Consider the following 20972-nt stretch of genomic DNA (forward strand, 5'->3'; position numbering starts at 1 on the left):
TATGTTTTTTCAAATTTTTGAGTCATCATAAGTCATTTGGATTGAATTTCAATCGACAACATTGATTAATCGACACCCTGGCCTCTCTTCTTTATTATTATTGGTTTGTTTTTTTAAATTTATTTATTGGGTGGTTCTCATGATTTTTGTTAAAACATTTTTAATCCTCTTAATTAAATTCATTTGTTATTCATTAATTAACACTTAATCATTGCTTTAAGTGGCAAAAAGACATTTCATTTTTTTAAACTGGTGCAACATAGTATTGCACCATGAATTCATCAAATATATTTATTATTTTTCAAGTAAAGTGTTCGTTCGACAGAGTGTCCGGCATTTGGCAAAATTTGTTTCGCATATAAGATTTTCTGCAAGTTACACTGTATAAGTTTGCTCACACGCTATACTTTTTCTTTCCATCTCAAAATTGGAGACAGCGACATCGGAAAATTGAAATTCAATTATCAAAACCTTTAAATACTAAGGAAATAATATCTTTGCGAAGCGAAGAATTATTGTTACTATTGCCATTTGAGTAGGAGGAGAAGGACCTCGACTTTTTCAAGATATTCGGACAATTACCACTTTGGAGGGTCATGAAAGTAGATGGAGGGTCTCACAATGTGGAGAAAGTCATGAGTTTTTCTCTTAAGGAGTATACAGGGGAAGTGGAGGAAAAAGAGGGACTAAGAGTCGATCACTAGACTGAGGAAACAGGCTATTTATTATTAAAAGGTTTCGATAATTGAATTTCAACTTTCCGCTGTCGCTATCTCCAATTTTGAGCTGGAAAGAGAAAGTATAACGTACGGGCAAACTTATATACTGTACCCAAAAACAGGATGATTCTCGAAATGCAAATATTACAATTCCTTTGAACAGCGTTTCTCAAACTTTTTCCAGTCAGGGCACCTCTCAAAAGTGCATAGAATCTTTATTGTCAAAAAAATATTGATCCAACTGTAAAATATGATCAAAAATGATATTGCGTAGCTTAACCCATTACACATATTCCTTGACTACTCTTATAGTAGTAGGTAACATAAAATATAGTTTCATGAAAAAAAAAATTACAAAAATGTTTGTCCAAGTTAGATATAATTTTATAAGAACTCTTTTTTTTTTGGTTTTGAAATGCATTTTCCTTAAATAAAAACTTGATTTATAAGTCTCAAACTTTGTACTCATATTGCCGGACTACTTTAATGTAAAATGTAATTATGCATTAAAAAAATATATATAAAAATTAAGCTACAAATATCAATTTTTAAAGGACTTCATATCTACAAAAAGAGTAATATCTAGATCAGGGATTGGCAACCCACGACACCAGAGCTACATGTGGCTCTTTCATCCTGATTCTGTGGCTCTGGGATGGGTTCAGTAAACAGAAACATTTCATTTCAGTAAATTATTGTTTTTCTTTAAATTCAGGTCAAGGCTCCGATGACCGTCTCAAAACGCCCAAAAGTTGAGGGCTAATAGCGTTTTATGTTGGCTGCATAAATAATTAGAATTTAATTGCAAATTTTTAATTCATTTGGAAGAGATCTTTAACTTTACGTTTTTTTATTAGTTTTCGAAGAGTTTTAAGAGTGAATCGTAAAGTTAAAATAAAAAGAATAATGAAAACAACATATATACAGTTTTAGCTTCATTTTAAATGTCAGAAAGTATTTGTGGATCTCAGTGTTTTCTTTTCCGGGGTAAACGGGTCCAGCTCTTTTAGAGAAAAAGGTTGCCGGTTCCTGATCTAGATCATTTTAGTGTAGTTAGCAATATATATATATATATGTATATATTCATGGATAAATTTAATGTTTAAAGTACTAATGGATTAAATGCAAATTCCCAGTTTATTTACACGATATGGTGTAATGTATTTCATATTTCCTTTCCCCTTGTTCTTATCTTCTTGTATTTTCTTTTATGTATTAAAGTACTGCATTTTACGTAGTATAAATTGTCATGAATTTTTTAAACAAATTAGAGTAGGGTTTTGTATTAATAAGAAGACAGATATTCTTGTAAAAGTGTTTTACTCCTCCATGCATTTCATCATTTCAGCTCTCCCGGTCATCCGGGATTTATTGGTTTAAAGAATTGGAACCTCCTTACCTTCTTCAAGACGCAACATTGGCGACGAAGATGGGATCAGGATCACGTGACCTCTCTGCTGTGGGATCGTCGGCGAAGCTAGCCCTGTTGGAGTTGGGTAGCCCTTTTTCGTCGATAGGGAGAGCGCTCGTTCGTCTGCGGAAGGCGGAGCAATATGGACTTTGCCTCAGTTTGGGCCTCGTGGTGGAAGGAAGAGAACCTTGGTCACTTACAAGAAGTGAAGTGTGTGTCCGGGTCAGGGACTACATAATTAAAAGTGAATTTAGTCATACGCAATTTTTGTCCTCTGCTGTTCCTACTCTCCCGTTCACATCATTGGATCATGGATGTGCAACGGTCTCTCCTATCGATCATCCCGAGTTGGATGAGGGTACATCGAGCAAGATCGATATGTCTCCCAGGGACGAGCAGGGTGCTCGTGTCCCTAAAACCTCTATAAGGGTGAAGGTTATGTCTCCCAGGGACGAGCAGGGTGCTCGTGTCCCTAAAACCTCTATAAGGGTGAAGGTTATGTCTCCCAGGGACGAGCAGGGTGCTCGGGTCTTTAAAACCTCTATGAGGAGTATTGTCCTCCTTTCTCCGGTGCGCGTGCTGAGAGCACGGCACCTCTATGGAGATAAAAATTTGCTGTACAAGAAAGAATGGTTTGTCCGCGCCTGGACATGGATGGAGCGGATCTATAAGCTGCTATTCATGGAGCGGAACCTGTGTAAGCACCGTCATGGATTTGGTGCTTGGGGGGTGATTTAATGTATTTCATATTTCCTTTCCCCTTGTTCTTATCTTCTTGTATTTTCTTTTATGTATTAAAGTACTGCATTTTACGTTGTATAAATAGTAATGTATTTTGTAAATAAATTAGAGTAGGGTTTTGTATTAATAAGAATACATATGTTCTTGTAAAAGTGTTTTACGCCTCCACGCATTTCATCATCTCATCTCTCCCTGTCATCCTGGATTTATTGGTTTAAAGAATTGGAACCTCCTTACCTTCGTCAAGACGCAACAGATAGTATTAATGAACAGAGCATAATACGAACTGTAAACAATAATTAATAATAATTTTGACCTTCTAAACACAGGTTTACAAACCTGGCTAAGCGATACAGCATCTCAAATCCAACAAAAAGACCGTAAGTACTAAAATGAATACTATAAATTAGGTTGAGTCTCTATAGCAAAGTCAATCATGCCAGCCAGCCAGCCAACCAATAAATGTACTGTACATGAAATTGTTTTAATTTAAAAGTAGGTTATAAAAACTGATAGATTTATATGGTTTATCTTTAGTAAATTGCTGCGTTTCTATATTTATTTTCATTTGTCTCTCTCCTTTTCTCTGGTACTCCTTGGGTGGATGCAAAGGAATGAAAAAAAAAGGAAGAAGTTGCGTAAGTAAAGGTATATAATAATATACCGTATATTTAATATTAAAATGTGAAATCTTGGAATGCTGAAGACCAATGGGCGACTATGAATAACTAAGTAGTAAGTAATGACTGACTCAGGCACTGCACGATCTATTTCTACTTGAAAAGTGAAGGTTATTTCTTTGGAAGCCGCGATGAGTATGTGCCCTTTCTTGAATCCCTCGACTCTGGCTCTCCTTCTCTCCATTTATTGTGGATCCTGGAATCATTTGTCCGTAGGAATATCATGTGAAGACAAATACCGGATCCCTTCCTCGCATGTCACTCCTCTCTTGCACCAATTTCATGATCTGGACTGTTCTTACGAACCTCAGCTAGAGGACAAGGAGTGTTGGGGATACGAAACCCAGAAATGTCCTCACCTTCGAAATCCAATTTATTCAAACTGTGAAAATCCTAAAGACTTTTTCAAACAAGCGGATTTTGGATATGTGGATGGATTTCGTAAGTCAATAAAAAGGATTTGTAGCTCCGGACACTCCAGACTTGAGTGCTCTGACAAATTAACTTTTTGTAGGGGAAAAAATATTTTCATTGATTTTAAAACCATTCCCCAAAAAAGAAATCAAGTTCTACGTTATGATATCAATGTTTTGAAACCGGGAGAGATTGGGGGTCAATGCAAGTTGGATTCATCTTTACTTAAATCCCAATTACAATTAATGTCTTCGCTTCAATCTTGGGCCCCAGAACTTCGTAATTTTGTATCAGTCAAGGAGCTGGAGTGTGATGAAATCATTGAAACTCCTACAATGATAATTAAATTGGATGCTACTGTTAATATTTACCATCATTTTTGTGATTTTTTTTTAACATCTATGCTTCTCTTCACGTCAATGCTTCAGATCGGAATCCTAACATGTATTCTGATGATGTACGTGTACTCATTTGGGAAAATCAACCCTATCTTAGTTCCTTAGGGCCTGTGTGGCAGGCTTTCACAAAATATCCTCTTTGGAATCTGAATACCTTTGGTGGCAAAAAGGTTTGCTTTAAAAATGCCATCTTTCCTTTGCTACCTCGTATGGTCTATGGTCTGTTTTATAATACCCCCCATCACAGATGGATGTAGAGGATCCTCTCTATTTAAAGCATTTTCCGAATTTATTCCAAAAAGACTCAATTTGCCTTGGGCTGCTGAGCCAGATGGTGAGAAAATTAGGGTTACTATACTATCAAGACGAACGAAACATCGTCGTATTTTAAATGTGGATGCATTGATGAAAATTCTCTCTCTAAAAGGAATGTATAAAGTTAACTTGGCTGAATTCTCGCCTAAAACAGATTATATTTATCAATTAGACATAATAATGAATACAGATATCCTCGTTGGTATTCATGGTGCAGGTTTATCCCATATGCTTTTCCTTCCCGAATGGGCTGTAGTACTCGAACTCTCGGACTGTGATGATCCATCATGTTACTTTGATTTAACGAGATTAAGGGGATTAAAACATATCGGGCCCCTCAAAAGTACGGAAAAAGAGGATCAAGGACATCATCCAACAATGAAAGGATCTCATGCAAAATTTACAAATTATTCCTTTGATCCAGACGAATTTTTGTCTTTTGTAGAAGAAGGAACAATTTACATTAAAAATCATACTGCCTTTCGCAAACTTAATAAGAGTTATAATGAAGATATTGTAACAATAACCAGAAATGAACTGTGATATTTTTTTTTCATTTACTACTAATTCATATTATTATTTTTAATTATTGTATATTTGATTTAATTTACCTCAGAAAATATCCTTATACAATAATTGATACTCATTATTACATAATCTTTTTTATTGGCCGATTGAGTTATTTTAACTTTTAACTAATTAAGATTTTGTAAGTCCCTGATGAATGATACTCATAATATTCAACCACTAATCTTAGTAACACTGTGATATTTCGAATCTAATGTTTATGAACATATTTAAAAAATAAAAAAAATACCGTATTTATTCATAAATTCTAAATGCAACTTATATTAACTGTTAAAAAAAATTCTTTATAGAATTGTTGAAGAATGGTCCGCAGGGAGTTTCAATCATGTGTTGCTCTTCGTAACAAAATAGATCCCGTTCAAAAGTTCTTTTAAAAGAATTTTGTATTTTGGTAGATGAAAAAGATACAATTCTTGGAAAGGCAAGTAAAAGGAAATGCCATCAACTTGATTCAAAGGGTAAATCCCTTCTCCACAGAGCATTTTCTCTGTTCATTTTTAATGAAAAAATGAACTTTTATTACAGAGACGGAGTAAGACAAAGATAACTTTTCCAGGTCTGCAAATTCTTACAAATCGAATCTGAGGTATTTAATTACAATATAATCTTATTTTTTAATTCAGGTTTCTGGACAAATACGTGTTGCTCACATCCGTTATTTGATGTCCCTGGAGAGAGCAATGGAGTTATTGGAGCCAAAACTGCATCACGTAGAAGAGTATTTAATGAATTAGGAATTCAACCCGAGAGTTTACCATTAGAAAAGATACAGTTCCTCACGCGTATTCTTTATGCTGCTCCTTCTCAGTGCAAAATCTGGGGCGAGAATGAGCTAGATTATATCATGATATTTAAGGGAAATGTGGTGATTAATCCAAATCCTGAAGAAGTATATGAAGTATTATATCTAAAGTATGAAGATCTGAGTGATTTTGTAAAAGAAGAATCCTCAAAAGGAACATTGACCCCGTGGTTTGAGATTATTTCAAAAGAATTTCTTCCAAGATGGTGGAAATCAATTGATAATTTAGAATCATTTGTTGATAAAGATAAAATACATTCGTTTTATTAAATACACAATAAAGACGCGGGTTGTATAATTGTTGAATAACTTTTGACTATTGGAACATCATTATTAATGTAAAGTTAAACGTTCTAGTTCGAGCATGGAGATAAGAAGGGATAAATATAAAAACATTTCTCAGAAGATTGAGAATATGATTTTATTATATAGTCCCTTATGACGACATCGAGCACTCTTATATTATATTTATCTGCTTCAATTTTTCTAACCTATAACAAGTATTTGCTGACACATCAAAAAAATTACGTCAATATCATATACGTAATTACATATCTTAATCCTCCTTGAAGCAGGCACAATTCCATGATTACGAATCATTTTTAAAGTTTAGTTCGATTCTATAAATTTATTTATATACTATAATTATTAACATTTTGATATTTAGAAGCGCTTCTCTCTTATTTCTGAGAATTAACTGTCACAAAAATTCCGAGTATACCTTTTTTAATAGATTATTATCCAAATAAATTAAATTAAAACCTTCGAATTTCTTTATTTGTGGCCTCTTCATCACCTTCATTGCAACTTGTATTTGAAGTGTGTTCCTATTGAAATATGGACCTAAGTTATAATCCCTCTGCGTTCAGCTCATATACAGGATCCTCTAATACAAGAAAATATGCGTTTCCATCATCCTCAATAGCTAATCGCTACTCAAAGGTTCGTATATTTGATAAGAAATGATATAATGATTTAGTTCAATACAGTTTCTTGGATTTATTCATGGTACTCAGTGAATATACATATGTCTTAATATAATACTTTACCTAATTTCAGTAGTTTTGTAATATTCCATGAATTTATTAAAATCAAGGCCAAATTTAACGAATTTCTCTAATTTAATTGATTCATTATTTGAAAGAAAATCTTTTTTAAGTCACATTTTACTGAAATTATAATCTGCCAAATGAATTTGAGTACGAAAATAGGATGAACCAGGTAATATATCAAACATTTTTGATTTGTTTAAAAAACTGTTGATTACTTTGAAAATTGATTAATTCAATTTTATAGAGAATGCGCAAATGATTAAGCATATAAGCTTAATAATTATAATTATTTAATAATTCATCTAAATCTTGTTTCACAGAAATACTTATTGGACCAAGAGGAATACCCATCCAGAAATGTTCAACCATGTGCAAATTGTAAAGGAATTACATTTTTATCATTAAGACCTCCTTTGTATCCGGTAATTAATATTATAATTCATGATATTTAATGAATTTAACAGTATTGTTCTTTTTTTATTGTAGGAATCTGGCAACAAGAAGGAGATTAGGGTCCAAAAAACTGAAGAAAAAATAATTGCTACATCATATCGAAGACGTTCTGCAACTCCAGAGCTCACAAAAGCCATCAGTTCATTTAAAATCATTGAGAATATGATTAAATCTTCGTCATCAAATGTATCGACCAAAAGTAAACCCCTGTTTCTCCCATAAATTCAACTTTAGGGTGATCTTTTTTGAAGATTTATCGTTTAGGGAATTATGTTAATAATAAAAAAATATATTAATCTTACTGTTAGTTATCATACATACTTAAGTTGTATGCTTTCAAAGCCCATTTAGGATATTTAATCCCAAATATATACTTTATTTGTAATAATTATTTGCTGATCTTTCAAATGAATAAGATGATGTAATATTTACATTAAGTGATTCGATTTTAACAAACCAAGGGATGGACTGATATTGCTTAATTTAAATCATTTTTTGTTTTACAATTCAATTTTTTCGACATATATACAGAGGCTGGCAGAAGTATTTACACTACACTTTATAAAGTTCAATAATTTTATTTTTTTATTTATTTTTGCTCTTGGACCTTCATTTTGAAGACTGAGAGCAAAAAGGTTGGAGTAAATGTTTTTTATATTTGTTGAGGCTACTTAGAAACAACAACAGTAATTAAAAAACACGGTCATAAGAATGTACATCTAAAACCAGAAGAGCTCTGATCTAAAACAAAAACAGTGTAAATACTTCTGCTCACCTCTGTTTGTTATAGGCAATGCCGAAATCGGTCATTTATGGGGCAATGATTGTGGGTTATTTGATTATTAAACAATTTATTGTTAAGCAATTTAATCATTAAGGATTTGATTATTATACAATTTCATTGCAAGCAATTTGATACTCAAGTTTATTTTAATTGAAATTTATATTCTATTTACATAATCAAATAATTGTATGATAAGAAAATGTCACAAGAGACTCAATTTCTATTTTTGCATAATATACCTCAGCTAAAAGGTGTGCAGGTGAACAGCTGGTTCCTAAGGGGGATCAAACCCTATCGCTATTATTATTCTGAGTAACAAGGACCCCTTCTAATATCCTATAACACACCCCGACCCATGGGGTGTGCAAGTAAATCACTGGTCCAAAAAATGCCTCATTACCCGCCGTCACTGCTTCCTTGAGCATCAAGGGGCCCTTTTGATATCCTATAATACACCCCACCCATGGGTGATGTAACTGAACTGCTTGTACACATAGGTGGATCATTACCCACTGACACCGCTTCCCTGAGTATTAAGGACCCCGTGTAATATGCTATAATACACCTTAGCCCATGGTTTGGGCAAGTGAATCGCTGGTTGAAAAGGTGGGTCAAAAGCCACCGCCACTGCTTCATTGAGCATCAAAAACCTTCATTATTCTCACAACTCAATCGATTGAACTTTTTTTGTTATTATACATAGTGGGATTTGTAAAGGTATGTGTAACTTTGGTTGTAGTTTATGACCGTCATGCGGCTCCTTTGCAACTTCAGGGTTCAAGTGTTTTTTAATACTAAAATGTAAGCCGGAAAGGTGAGCAATTTGAATGAACGTGATAAAATGTGGGTTTATCAGAATGACTACCACAACAAGTACAGATCTAATAAAAATTTACATTAGAATTGTTGCTCCTATTTAATATATTCGAACTACATGGTTTTATATTTCATATCAATTTTATTAGTTTCTTGAAAATAGACGCAAACAAAAAACATATCTAAATATACTTTTTAACATCAAATGTAATAATTTCAAAAAATCATATTTTTCAACATTACTTAATATGTCAAATAAACTACTTTTTACTTTTTTTGTTTTTTTTGCAGCAAGTTTGTGCTATTATGGCATTTGCTATTACAGAGGTGTCCCTTTTTTTTCCTTTTGGAGATTAACTTATTTGTTTTGAGTCTGTGCAATGGCACTACTGAAAGTTTAGTTCATTTCCATCCAACAGAATTGATGCAGTCAGTCTCAATGTAACTTCCTTTTCTCTGGGAATTCTTCCACACTGAGGAGTTACTCCTTGTAAGGCTAAAACTGTTTTCTTACATTGAGATGTTTTAATGTTTTTCATATTCTATATTTCTACAAATCTCTGATAGATGCTACTCTGTGGTTATATCATAGTCTTTGGATAAATGTAAGCCATCAAGTCTGCCCTTAATCGCATGGTCATACATTGCTTGGTATAATGTTCGCCCAATACCAGAGTGAAAGGGGTTATTCTTGGCATACTGAACAAACCACTGTCCATCAGTTAACTTACTTATCTTGTTGTCACGTTACCACATCATAAGAATGTCTTGAATGTCTCCATTTACTCTCTCATGATTCCTGAGATTGTGAGTGATGGGGATTTCCATGCACAAGTTCACTTACACAACCTGTGGGCCGATGTCTATTATAGACTATTAGAAGGGGTCCTTAATGCTCAATGAAGTAATGGCGTTGGTTTATGAACCACCTTTTGGAGCAGTTGTTCACTTATTTGACCCGTGGGCCGGGGTGTATCATAGGATATTAGAAGGGTTCCGTGATACTCAGGATAGCGTGGGCTGGGGTGTATTATAATATATTCGAGGGGGTCTTTGATACTCAGGATAGTGGTGGAGATAAGTTTGATCCACATTAGGGACAAACTCACCACCTGCACAACCTGTTAGCCAAGGTATATTTTGGAAAATAAAATGGAGTCTTTTGTGACAATTTCTTATCATACTATAGTTGGATTGTCGAAATACAATATAAATTTCAATGAAAATGCACTATATCAACAATGTCTAACCATTTAATATAATGAACCTCATTGGCACTTGATTTATTTTTATGGGCCGCAAAACATATCAAGTTAATCTTTCTTGAAAATTGGCTATATAAAACAAAACTATTAAATACAAATTTATTTCAATTTTAGACCAAATATAAAAAAAGCCCAAATACGAGATACCGTAAAATATTTTTCAATGTTTGTACGTATTATAAGCGTTTACGCGTTTTTTTATGATATTCCGAAAATATTGCTAAAAAAATACTAATTGAAGTTAGAATGAGTAGTGGGCCACACCTAAACATTAGGCGGGCTGCAAACAGATTATCAAATTGCTTGCAACAAAATTGTATCTTACTCAAATCATTAATGATCAAATTACTTGCAATGAATTGTTTATTAATCAAATTACTCATTATCATTTTATCTGGACAAAGTAAATGAACGTAAAATGACCACTCTTTTGGAATTTTATAAATTGCCCCGGTTTTTTTCCACACCGGCCGCTCTGATGGACATTTTGCACATTACCCCTAACATAAGTATATACTAGGGTGTACCGTAATGACATGATTTGGACAAACTGCACCAATTTAGAATCCTTGCATGATACCGAATTTATTCGTTGAATTATTCGCAATTTTAGACTGTTGATTGAATGTCTCAGATCCGTTTTTTGTAAAAATTGGAAAACAACATTTAATTAAAAAAAGTAAAAAGTGCTCAATGACGTCACAAAGGATCGATTTTACCTTCGTTAAGGAGCAATAAGTAGGGCTTGAATGAATGGACCTATCAAGATTTGCTTCTTAACAGAATCTGTTTTTACGTTCTTTGGCTGAAGCTTTAGGTGCAATATCCCAAGAAATATTTGCCTGTAAAGAAAATGAGGATACAAAAAACTTTTTGTTTACTATAATTCATACTCGAATAATGAAGTTTCCAAGCTAAATTCTGTAAAGTAAATATTTGAGTTACGATAAATTGGCTCTCATCCCACAAAATGTTATAACTAAAGAAGGGATATGTGTAAAGAAAAAAACGAAGTTCAACGATTAGAAAAGTAAAAACGGATGTTCCGTGTGCTTTCTCTTCTTTTTTGTTAATTATTTAATAGGTATTTTTGGTGTTGACTTCTAAAGTGGAAGGAAGAATTCTCGAGTATCTTTGGTATTGAGTTTAAAAAAAAAAATCATAATACAATAAATACTGTGCTTTTAAATATGATGTAATATTTTTCCTGCTCTAATTCAATTTTAAATGTGAAGAGTTCTCGTCCTTATAGCAGTAATTAATTCCCCCTAAAATCATATGAAAAGCAGCTGATATTAACATGGGTCTCAATTCAGTAGTACCATAAGTCTCGTTTCTACCTTCTTTCACACAAATCCCATCTCTAGTTATAAGTTACAACTATTGCATGTGTTCACGAAAGACGGATGAAGAGTAACAACGAGGGTTCATTCGGGAGCTATAAGTGTAAGTCCTTGCTGGAATAGGAGTAGAATTGAGGATCTACATAAATGTAATACCAGCACATACCTATGTCCTTGCTATATACGGACTGAGAATTGTGTTTTATTCATTTTTCTCACAGCTGATCTGATAACACGTCATAATAGCCAAGCTGTTCTTCTTCCAAACATTCCTCAAATTATCAGGGGGACTACGATCATTTTAAATTTTTTTATGCCCAGCAGGACATGTTTTATACATCACTGCTTATATCGTTTTGAAGCCCTTAAATAATCCTTTTTTTATTTCCTCCACCGAAGATGTTCTTGCCCCTGTTTGTTTGTTAGACACCAGAATTATGCCAAAAATTACGGATCGATTTTAATAAAACATGGTACAATAAGAGGCCATTAAATTTTTGAGAGGTCAAGGTAACAAATTACCGTAAAAAATGCACTATTGAACATAACTTGGAAAAAATTGAGATACATAAGTAAATTTGATGCTAGGCAGATGTTTTGCGCTCTTCTGAGTGACCATTTTAGTTGGCTATGATTTGAAATAATCAAAAACGAAAAGTAAATAGCATTAAATTTTATATGAATCTCGTTTTAATGTCTAATTGTGCATAGGATATAATTAAATAACATATTTATTCAATATACATACATTTATTTAATGTGTGTTTCCACATTATTTTGGGTCTATTGACCCATTATCACTTAAATATATACATACTTACATTCATGCATGTAAATATATTTTAGGTTATAATTTTCTTGAATCAATTTATTTAACAGTTATATTAGATATAAGTAATAAAGTTTGTGTATAAAAATAGATAATAATGACCTTAATCCTTTATTGCTTGCAAAAAAAAAAAAAAAAAAAAAAATAAAAAAAAAATAATAATCAGCAATTAAAATGAAAAGGCACCATTTTTTCTTATTAAAATAAATATATTACTACATTAAGTGGTATGGCTTTAAGTGATATTAAGTATAAATAGATAGTAATTAATTCTGTTTTTAGTAGCATAAAATCATTTTTAGTGATTATTACAATAGATTGGGATTATTTAAAAGGGAGATAAAATCATTTTATGATCTATTTTCCACGGAGAAAATGAGCATTTGTACATACATACTATCAAAATGGTCTAATAAATATCGATTAATCGATATAAAGTAGTACATTAGAATAAAAATGGATTGCATGCAATACAATATGGCTTGAGCAAAATAAAAAAAAAATATTATCTGCAAGGTGGTGCGACAGTCTATGGCCTGTTGTTTTAAAAAAATACCACATGGTTAGAAAAAAGTTCATAGTGCCCTCTATGTGAGTAACTTACTTATTTTATTTTATACATATATAATTTATAAGTCTTTTTTTGATGTTATCACAAATGGAATCTAAAACAGTCTAACAGATCGGTCTAAAATTTACCAAGTAGACGTATAAAATAACCAAGCATGTTCGAATAATATTTTTTTGGGCCTCCAAAGTTATTAGGAGGCTGTTTTTGACCCCTTTTCCTTTTTGTCCTCCCATATCTTTCTCCTTCTCTGTGTGTCTCCCCTCTTCTCTTGTCACTCTTTTTACATCCCACTATTTGTTTATTTTCTTTGACCTTCATTTCTTGTTTCTATTCCCCTCAATTCTTCAAACCTGCAACGCGGGCACCCCCTGTTAGCATAATCATTCAAGGAGATGTATCCCCCCAAGACTGTGTTACTCTCTGTTACTTTGTTTAACTAGCTAATATAATATGTAAATAACGCTCATGCCTTATTGATACAGCTAAGTAGTTTGTAATAAAAACTACCTTTAAAAATTAGAAAAGGAAAAATGGTTGTTGCGTGTGCTTTTTCTTCTTTTTTGTTTCGTTAATAGGTCGTTGTGGTAATATCATGTTTTCTATGATAAATTTTTCAGAATAAAAAAAAATATATAAGAATTTAAAAAGAGTTATAATATTTTTCCTGCACTAATGTTATTTTAACTGTGGAAGGTTCTCCTCTATATAGTATTAATTCATTTTCAATTGCATTAGATTTGGTCTTATGACCTCTTTTAAATTATAATTTAGATTCGACAATATAAATGTTAATTGATATTACAAAGAATCAAATAATCGTCATTTTTATGATTTTCGATGTAAAAACAATCAGGAACACAACATTTCAAATCAAGGGCCAACATTTGTTGACTGTGATTGGAGAAGTGATCACTCAAATAGTCGACCTTAATGACATCTAGATACTCATCTTTGCCTTGAAAATGGACTGGACTAAAGACACTTTAGGGAAAGAGGTGATTAGCCGATTGAAATGATTATTCACTAAATCTTGATAAAAAAATGTAATAACAATAAAGAGAGTTTGTAGAATTAAATAATATTCAGACTAATTGGTTGGGACGTTGAAGGAGTGCAGGAAAATTAAACTCTAATGTTTCTGAGAAAAAAATCCCATACCTAAAAATAATAGTAGTCTAAAGATGAGAATAGCGGAGTAAAATATTTTAAACTAATCAGAATTTAAGGTGATATTTTTTTCCCATTTATATGTTTGTCGCCTCTTTCCTTAGTTTCTTAATACCCTACAATTACAGACAATTATTATGAGAATAGTACATTGTATAGATTGGATATAATTTATCACATACAATTGGTGTGTGGGACATGGGTTCTAGAGAGAAGAATATTTGAAAACGTTTGATTTTTTTAATGGACATTCTTACACTTGACAATTTGAATAACGAACTCTGTATCGTATATTCCTTGTCTTTTCTTAATACGGATAATGTTAAAAAGTTAATAAAATATCTATAAATTTCTTTTCTGAAAGGAAAATAATATTTTTCTCAGAGAACATATATTTGAAAACATTTGCTCAACTAATTAACAACGTTCTGGTCATGACCAATTTTTACAGAGAATGTAATAAATAAGGGCAGTATAAGAGTGATTCGATGTCGATTCTCAATTTTACTCCAAGTTGAACAAAGATTTACAATTACAACTCCGCAACAAATCCTCAGGGTGACTCTCTCTTTTATAAGCACACACACAAATGATAAAATTGTATGTAGTAGAAACACAAGTTTACTCCTAATAAAATAAATAATAATTATAAACATAAATTAAAATAATACTATAAGCCGTTATGTTATAAGAAAAAAACTAAAAATGAACGTGGTGATCGCACTCTTTTTGTAACTGCTAACTGAATATACTTTCTTATTTACCTAAGCTATCATCATTATCCTTTTATTCTTGAAGAGAGAACAATAAGTATAAAATAATCCCTATTGCGTGAAAGACGAAGAGTAACTCTTAGAATTTGTTTTTGGAGTTATAAGTGTAAGTCCTTGTTGGACTCGGAGTAGAATTGAAGGATCGACATTAGATTTACTTCTGCGAATATTTATGCTAGATATGGAGTGGGGTTTGTATTTATTTCTTGCATTTCATAGCTACTTGCATCTAAGATAATGAAATATATAATCTGCTGTCCTTCCAAACATGCTTTAAATTGTCAGGGTGTCTACGTTTATTTTTGTTTTTTTAAACATACCGGCATTGTATAATATTTTACCCTAAGACCGTATTCATTTTTAATGAAGCCAACATTTATTTCGGACCAATTAACTAACGTGACATAAGTCATATAACCCGAAAATTTATACATAAAAATTTATTATTTTGGCTTTCAAAAAATGACAACATAATATTCGTTTTCAATAACACGGATATGTAAGGGAAACTTGTTCCTTTAAAATGAATAAAGGTCTACTAAAGCGGAAAAAAAAATCATTTATTACTTTTCAGAATTTTTAATAAAGATTCTTTGAAGTGGTATAATATTGGAAAATTATATTTATGTTCCATAAAAATTTAGACATAAAAGAAAATTATTATTAACTCAATGCCGATCATGGATTTGAATAAAATTTGTAGAATAGTTTAATAAATATTTTTTGAGGGGCGAGGGCTAACTCTGTTTCTTTCTTATAAGAAATAATCATATGGTAACATTTTGTAATCGGTCTTCTCTCTATAAAAACCAAATTTTGAAAACTTTAATTGATGTCATGACAAATGTGTGTTGTTTCTATGTAAACAAGAAATGCTTAATCTTCTTTTTAATTCTCAGGGTCGAAAAGGATATAAAAATAAAATAACACGTGGACAGTTGGTCACTTTAGATCATACATGTTTTCTAATTCAAAATCAGAAAAGTCAAATTCAAAATAAAATAATCATAATCAAAATGAGAACAATCAAATTCAAAATAAAAACTGTCAATTTCAAAATAGAAAATTTTGATTTCAAGAAAATAAGCTAAGAGAATTGGAGCTGTGATACAAAATTATGTATGGTTTACAATTTTGCCTACACGTTAATTTTTCTCTTTTTCTCTTGAAATTGGAGTCCAACTCAATTATTGAATTTACAGATTTGAAATTCTATCTTCACAACCTTTTAGTAATTAGGGATCCGATATAATTTATATATTATTATTGGAGTAGGGGGAAAAGGGATCTCAACTCTTACGAGTAATTGGACCATTCGGTACATTTTGATAATAGATGGAAGGTCTCATTATGTGAAAGAGATTGTGAGTTCGTCTCTTATAATGGGGAAGGAAGATGTAGTCGATCCGTGAACTAAGGGGCTATCAGGTCTATCTTGTGTGTATAATGAACTATGACAATATAATTAATTTTAGGAATACCATGTATAGGAGTTGTAGCGAGTTGAAATAGTATTTTATATAACTTGTCAGTAATTTAATACATTTTTGAAATTCTTAATTTTTTTCTTAATCAGTTTTTCCTCGAAAAAGTGCAACACAGAGAAAAAAGAAAGCTAGACCAGATAATGCAAACTTTTTTATTCAAAAGTGTATATATACAAGGGTGGGCTAGAAGGGCTTAAGCCGCCCTAAAATGAATGAATTTTTGCTTTTTACTAAAAAATTTATTATAATTTTTCATTTTTGAATTGAAAAATTTAATTTAATTTTTCAAATTTGTTTTCCAAGAAATTTATTTTCTTTTTCTTTGAATAACTATGGATTTTATAATTTTTTTCCAAAAAAATTTATTTTTGAAATATTTTTTCAAAATATCTAATATTTAAATTGTTTTTTTTTTTGAAATTTTTGTTATTATAGGAATGCATATAGCTGTGTTGTAACTTTATTAATATGAAATGAATACCCCCATTTACTATACTAAGTAAATTACTCCTGGGAAAATTGCCGTGGAAGATTTTCCCTAGAGAAAATTGCTCATATTTTCTTCAAACTCCATGATGATTAAAATCACATTGTAAGTTTACTAAATATTATATCTAAAATGTTTATGTTTTTCCGTCTCTGAAGGGAGTACCTCTAAGTGGGAGTAATGTTATTGCAATACAATTTCCTTGCCATTTTTTAAAATTCAATCCAATCTTCTAAGTAATGGATCGAGATTATTGGTAAGGAGGGAGGGGGGATAAATAGCTTAGGGGCTATCAAAATAAGGTTGAATACTCTCCTCCCTCGGATGGGCCCGGGAGTAGAGTGGGACTTACCTAAACCACTGCCTATTCATCCAAGGAATCCCTGCAATATCAAAAAATATTTTCAAGCCCTCAGGCTGGGGGTGAAAGTCTTGGTAGTGTTAAAAACCAACTGTCATTGGCCGAATCAACAAGGTGCATGTCTCACAGTCGCTAATTAAAAAAAATGGTATGGGCTTTGTTACTCCAGCACACAAATATTGTTGACTTTTTTTAAAGATAAAAAGCGTGAGGCACTTTCGTAGAGCGAGGACGGTATTCCATATTTGATACACTCCATAAGATGGCTCTGGCATTACTTTTTCGCTACTTGTCGTTCTACAACATTCTTTAAAAGGAAGATAAAACAACATACGAAGAGATGCACGAAGATAATCCATCAAATTATGGAATGTGTTTGATCCAACAAAAAAAAAAAGATTTTTTTTTTTTTTAAATTTAAAAAACTCATACCCATTAAAAAGAAAGTATTTTTTTTGTGAAAAAATTTGGGAAAGATAATTTTTCAAATTTGATTTCAAAAAAATTTAATTAATTTTCAAATATTAACTTTTGTAGTAAAAAGCAAAAATTTCTTAATACCGTGAAACATAGTTTCTAACACTACCAAGACTTCTACATCCAACCCGAGGACTTGTAACTATTTTTTGGAGTTAGAGGATGTATTGGTGGTGGTTTATAGAAATGCCACACTACTCCCGGACCAATCAACCATATTTTAAGATGCCCTAAACGAATTTATGTTGTCTTATTAATCATTATGAAGTTTGAACAAAACATGGGCAATTTTCTCCCAAGCAATTTTTGTCTGTCAATTTTCCTCCATTGCAATTTTCTCTAAAACACTCTTCTACGGGCAATTTTCCCACGGACATTTTTCCTAGTGCTGCAATGGGAGTATTCATTTCATATTCATAAAGTTAATACAAAGCTTTATGCATTTCATATATATATAAATCGATCCAATTAACCCTAACATAATTTTCTAAAACTTTTTTTATTAAAATGGTATGAGCTAACAAATACAAAATGTATTAAAAACTTTCTACATATGTACCAATAGCATCAAGTTCTATTGGAAATGAGTGTGGAGAACGATTCCAAGAATCATGATGACACAAGGTAAAAAATAAAATGAAATAGGGCTATACCAGCCGAAAAAGTATTTGCAAGTGGGTGGCCAAATTATATAATGATGAAACTATCAGGGGCGTCTGTAGAAAAATCCTCGGGTGACTTGGATTTTTCTGTGAGAGAGGAGGATTTTGACAAAATATTTTTGTAATAATTGTATTATAAATATTAAATAACTCTTTTTTAGTATAAAGAGACAAAAAAAGTTTCAGAAATTGTTTTAGGAAGAGTCTACATTTAAGTCTTTTGAAAAGATAAATTTGGAAGATCATAAAAATATATGGAAGGTGGATTAGATTTCGAGTTTTTCTCTTAGGGATTATTTTGGAGAGGGGAGGAAGAAGAAAGATTTGGAGTCGATCCGTGGATAGAAGGATAAAGTTATTAGAATTTTTAGATCCATTGCATCATACAATTTAATGTAATTAATTATGTCGATAAAGTTACCAAGAAGACCATTTGGTCTTTGGAAGTGCCGATAGCGACAGTTTAGCAGAATTCTCCCTAGTTGAAGTGGGACATCGTTCAGTGGTAACGTTGTTGCTCTTAATTGCTGAGCATGTTCTACCCGGAGCAACTGTAATTTCCAAGATTTTTTCATTTCAACGGTTTCGGTCTCGGTTCTTTTTTATAGAGGCTCAGTTTGGTAATAAGCACTTAAAACAAGGGACGTCGCTAGAAAATTCGGGCCCATGAAATTATATTAGACAGGGTCCCAGTTACCTCATACGTAGTGTCCTAAGGTATCCCGAAAACTAAGGTTGTGTAAGACTATAGTTTTCAAAGTGGGCCGTGAAGGGAGGCTCTGGAGAGGGGTGCAGGTAGATGGATAATTGAGGATTGATTTCATTCTTCACATACACAGTAAACATGTTCCGTATAAAGGGGGCCTTAGCTAAAAATGTATTTTTAATTTTAAAAACTTTTAATTACATGGCCAAAAACTTTGTATCTTCTGTGTATGACAATGTACATGAGAAAAGGAAATACAGAGTAGAAAACGATCCAGCTGCCCAAAGGCGAATAAAAAAATTAGCTGAATAAACTTTTGAATAAATAGTTAATGTCTTATATTTATAAATATTAAACTTTTATTGTTAAAATATATGTTCCATAAATATATAAATATTTCAGTATATGTAGTTGTTTGATTGATAGTTTCAGTACCACTTTAGTTATTTGTCTCTAATGGTATCACCTTCCTGACTAAGGTTTGTTTTATTCATTAACATGTCTACTTAAGCCTCTTTTAAAATATATAGAGAGTAGAGGCAATAACGAGATTTTTCTTTACTTAATACAAAGAAATCCTTAGAAGACCAAAGCACATTTATTAGAACACTCCTTCATGCAAATATAATATACTGTGTTGTAGTGGAATCCCCTTTTTCCGAAATTAAGTTCGTCTAAAGATTCCGGGATTAGTCTAAAACCCTTATGCTATCTTGTCAGAGTTGAGTGTGATACAAGAGATTCAGAGTGAAAGTCTAAAATGAGACGAATAGGACAGCTGGGGTGGTATTCAACTTGATAAAAATACATGGAGACGATATCTATAACTTTAGAAAAAAAAATATCACTTGACTATTATGTAATCATACCATAAAGGACAAATAATGAGTGAAATGTCCGTTACACCGCTCTGAGATCTTAATTATCTTCTTATTCACTTAATATACATACAAATATTTATTCACCTACAAATCGACCTCTTGCCATACACGTAATACATCATCCATGCCATGGCACATAGATCTTCAGACGAATATAGCATATACTTTTTCAGAGTCAAATTCCCAATGTTCCAAGTCCGATATGAGTCAAAGTCAGGATACGTCTGAGGCCTGGTAAAAAATAAGAAAAATACTAGGATGAAGTGATTTTTACAAGTAAAATAGCATGATAATCAACAGCTAAACTTCTACTTTTTAACTCCATTGGTCTAGAGTAAAAATAGATGTCCCTTCCTCTAACTATAGATTTCCTTGTTCATAAATTAACTTCTATATATACATAACTTTTTATTGGGTTGTATTTACACAAAGCGATTCATCAAAACATAACTACATAGTAAAAATAAAGTGATTATTTGGAGCAAAATGCAAAAGTATTTCAAAATCAAGTTAAATACAAAATGACTATGGAATTGAATTATTATTATAGAAAAATTTAACCAGACAATTATTTGCATTTACATAACGTAGTGACAGCAGATTTTTATGAGCATTTTGATTATAGAAATACTTGTCTGACTTTGAGTATAATCAGACCATAAAATAACGATTATCCAGTTTGCATTTATCAATAAAAGGAAAAATACTTTAATATATATTAAATTGAAAGTAAAAGTTTCCCTTTTAAGCATAAAGAACCAAAAATGTCGTCCTCTCATGATGTTATTTC

General features: G+C 31.9%; 3 protein-coding genes across 4 annotated transcripts; all 3 read left to right on the forward strand.

The window, feature by feature from the left end:
- Window positions 1-1988: 1988 nt before the first annotated feature.
- LOC121120414 (EGF domain-specific O-linked N-acetylglucosamine transferase) lies at window positions 1989-5343 on the forward strand. Its single transcript, XM_071889069.1, is given in 7 exon segments — window positions 1989-2139; window positions 3201-3366; window positions 3409-3509; window positions 3578-3606; window positions 3657-4351; window positions 4354-4599; window positions 4601-5343. Coding segments are annotated over 4 exon segments (1563 nt in total). The 5' UTR covers window positions 1989-2139; window positions 3201-3366; window positions 3409-3509; window positions 3578-3605; the 3' UTR covers window positions 5222-5343.
- Window positions 5344-5609: 266 nt separating this feature from the next.
- On the forward strand, window positions 5610-6377 carry LOC121120423 (isopentenyl-diphosphate Delta-isomerase 1; the record flags this gene model as incomplete). Its single annotated transcript, XM_071889080.1, is given in 3 exon segments — window positions 5610-5772; window positions 5775-5822; window positions 5890-6377. Coding segments are annotated over 3 exon segments (660 nt in total), but the record flags the coding sequence as incomplete, so codon positions are not given.
- A 14-nt stretch (window positions 6378-6391) lies between these two features.
- LOC121120434 (uncharacterized) lies at window positions 6392-7961 on the forward strand. 2 transcript variants are annotated; one of them, XM_040715302.1, is made up of 4 exons: window positions 6533-6675; window positions 6736-7010; window positions 7441-7542; window positions 7607-7961. In XM_040715302.1, exons 2-4 carry the CDS (start codon window positions 6906-6908, stop codon window positions 7793-7795), a joined length of 396 nt encoding a protein of 131 aa, XP_040571236.1. In that variant the 5' UTR covers window positions 6533-6675; window positions 6736-6905; the 3' UTR covers window positions 7796-7961. The 2 variants fall into 2 exon arrangements, with proteins under 2 accessions (XP_071745176.1, XP_040571236.1); XM_071889075.1 differs by having other exon boundaries at window positions 6392-7010.
- The last annotated feature ends 13011 nt before the right edge of the window (window positions 7962-20972 follow it).

Source organism: Lepeophtheirus salmonis, chromosome 1, assembly GCF_016086655.4.
Source record: "Lepeophtheirus salmonis chromosome 1, UVic_Lsal_1.4, whole genome shotgun sequence".
Lineage (NCBI taxonomy): Eukaryota > Metazoa > Arthropoda > Copepoda > Siphonostomatoida > Caligidae > Lepeophtheirus > Lepeophtheirus salmonis.

Excerpts from the sequence above, each read along its gene's own strand:
- LOC121120434 (XM_071889075.1), top strand. The coding sequence starts at position 6,906 with ATGGACCTAAGTTATAATCCCTCTGCGTTCAGCTCATATACAGGATCC. Across the intron at positions 7,011-7,440 it reads TAGCTAATCGCTACTCAAAG|AAATACTTATTGGACCAAGA; the intron begins GTTCGTATATTT and ends CTTGTTTCACAG. Across the intron at positions 7,543-7,606 it reads TAAGACCTCCTTTGTATCCG|GAATCTGGCAACAAGAAGGA; the intron begins GTAATTAATATT and ends TTTTTATTGTAG.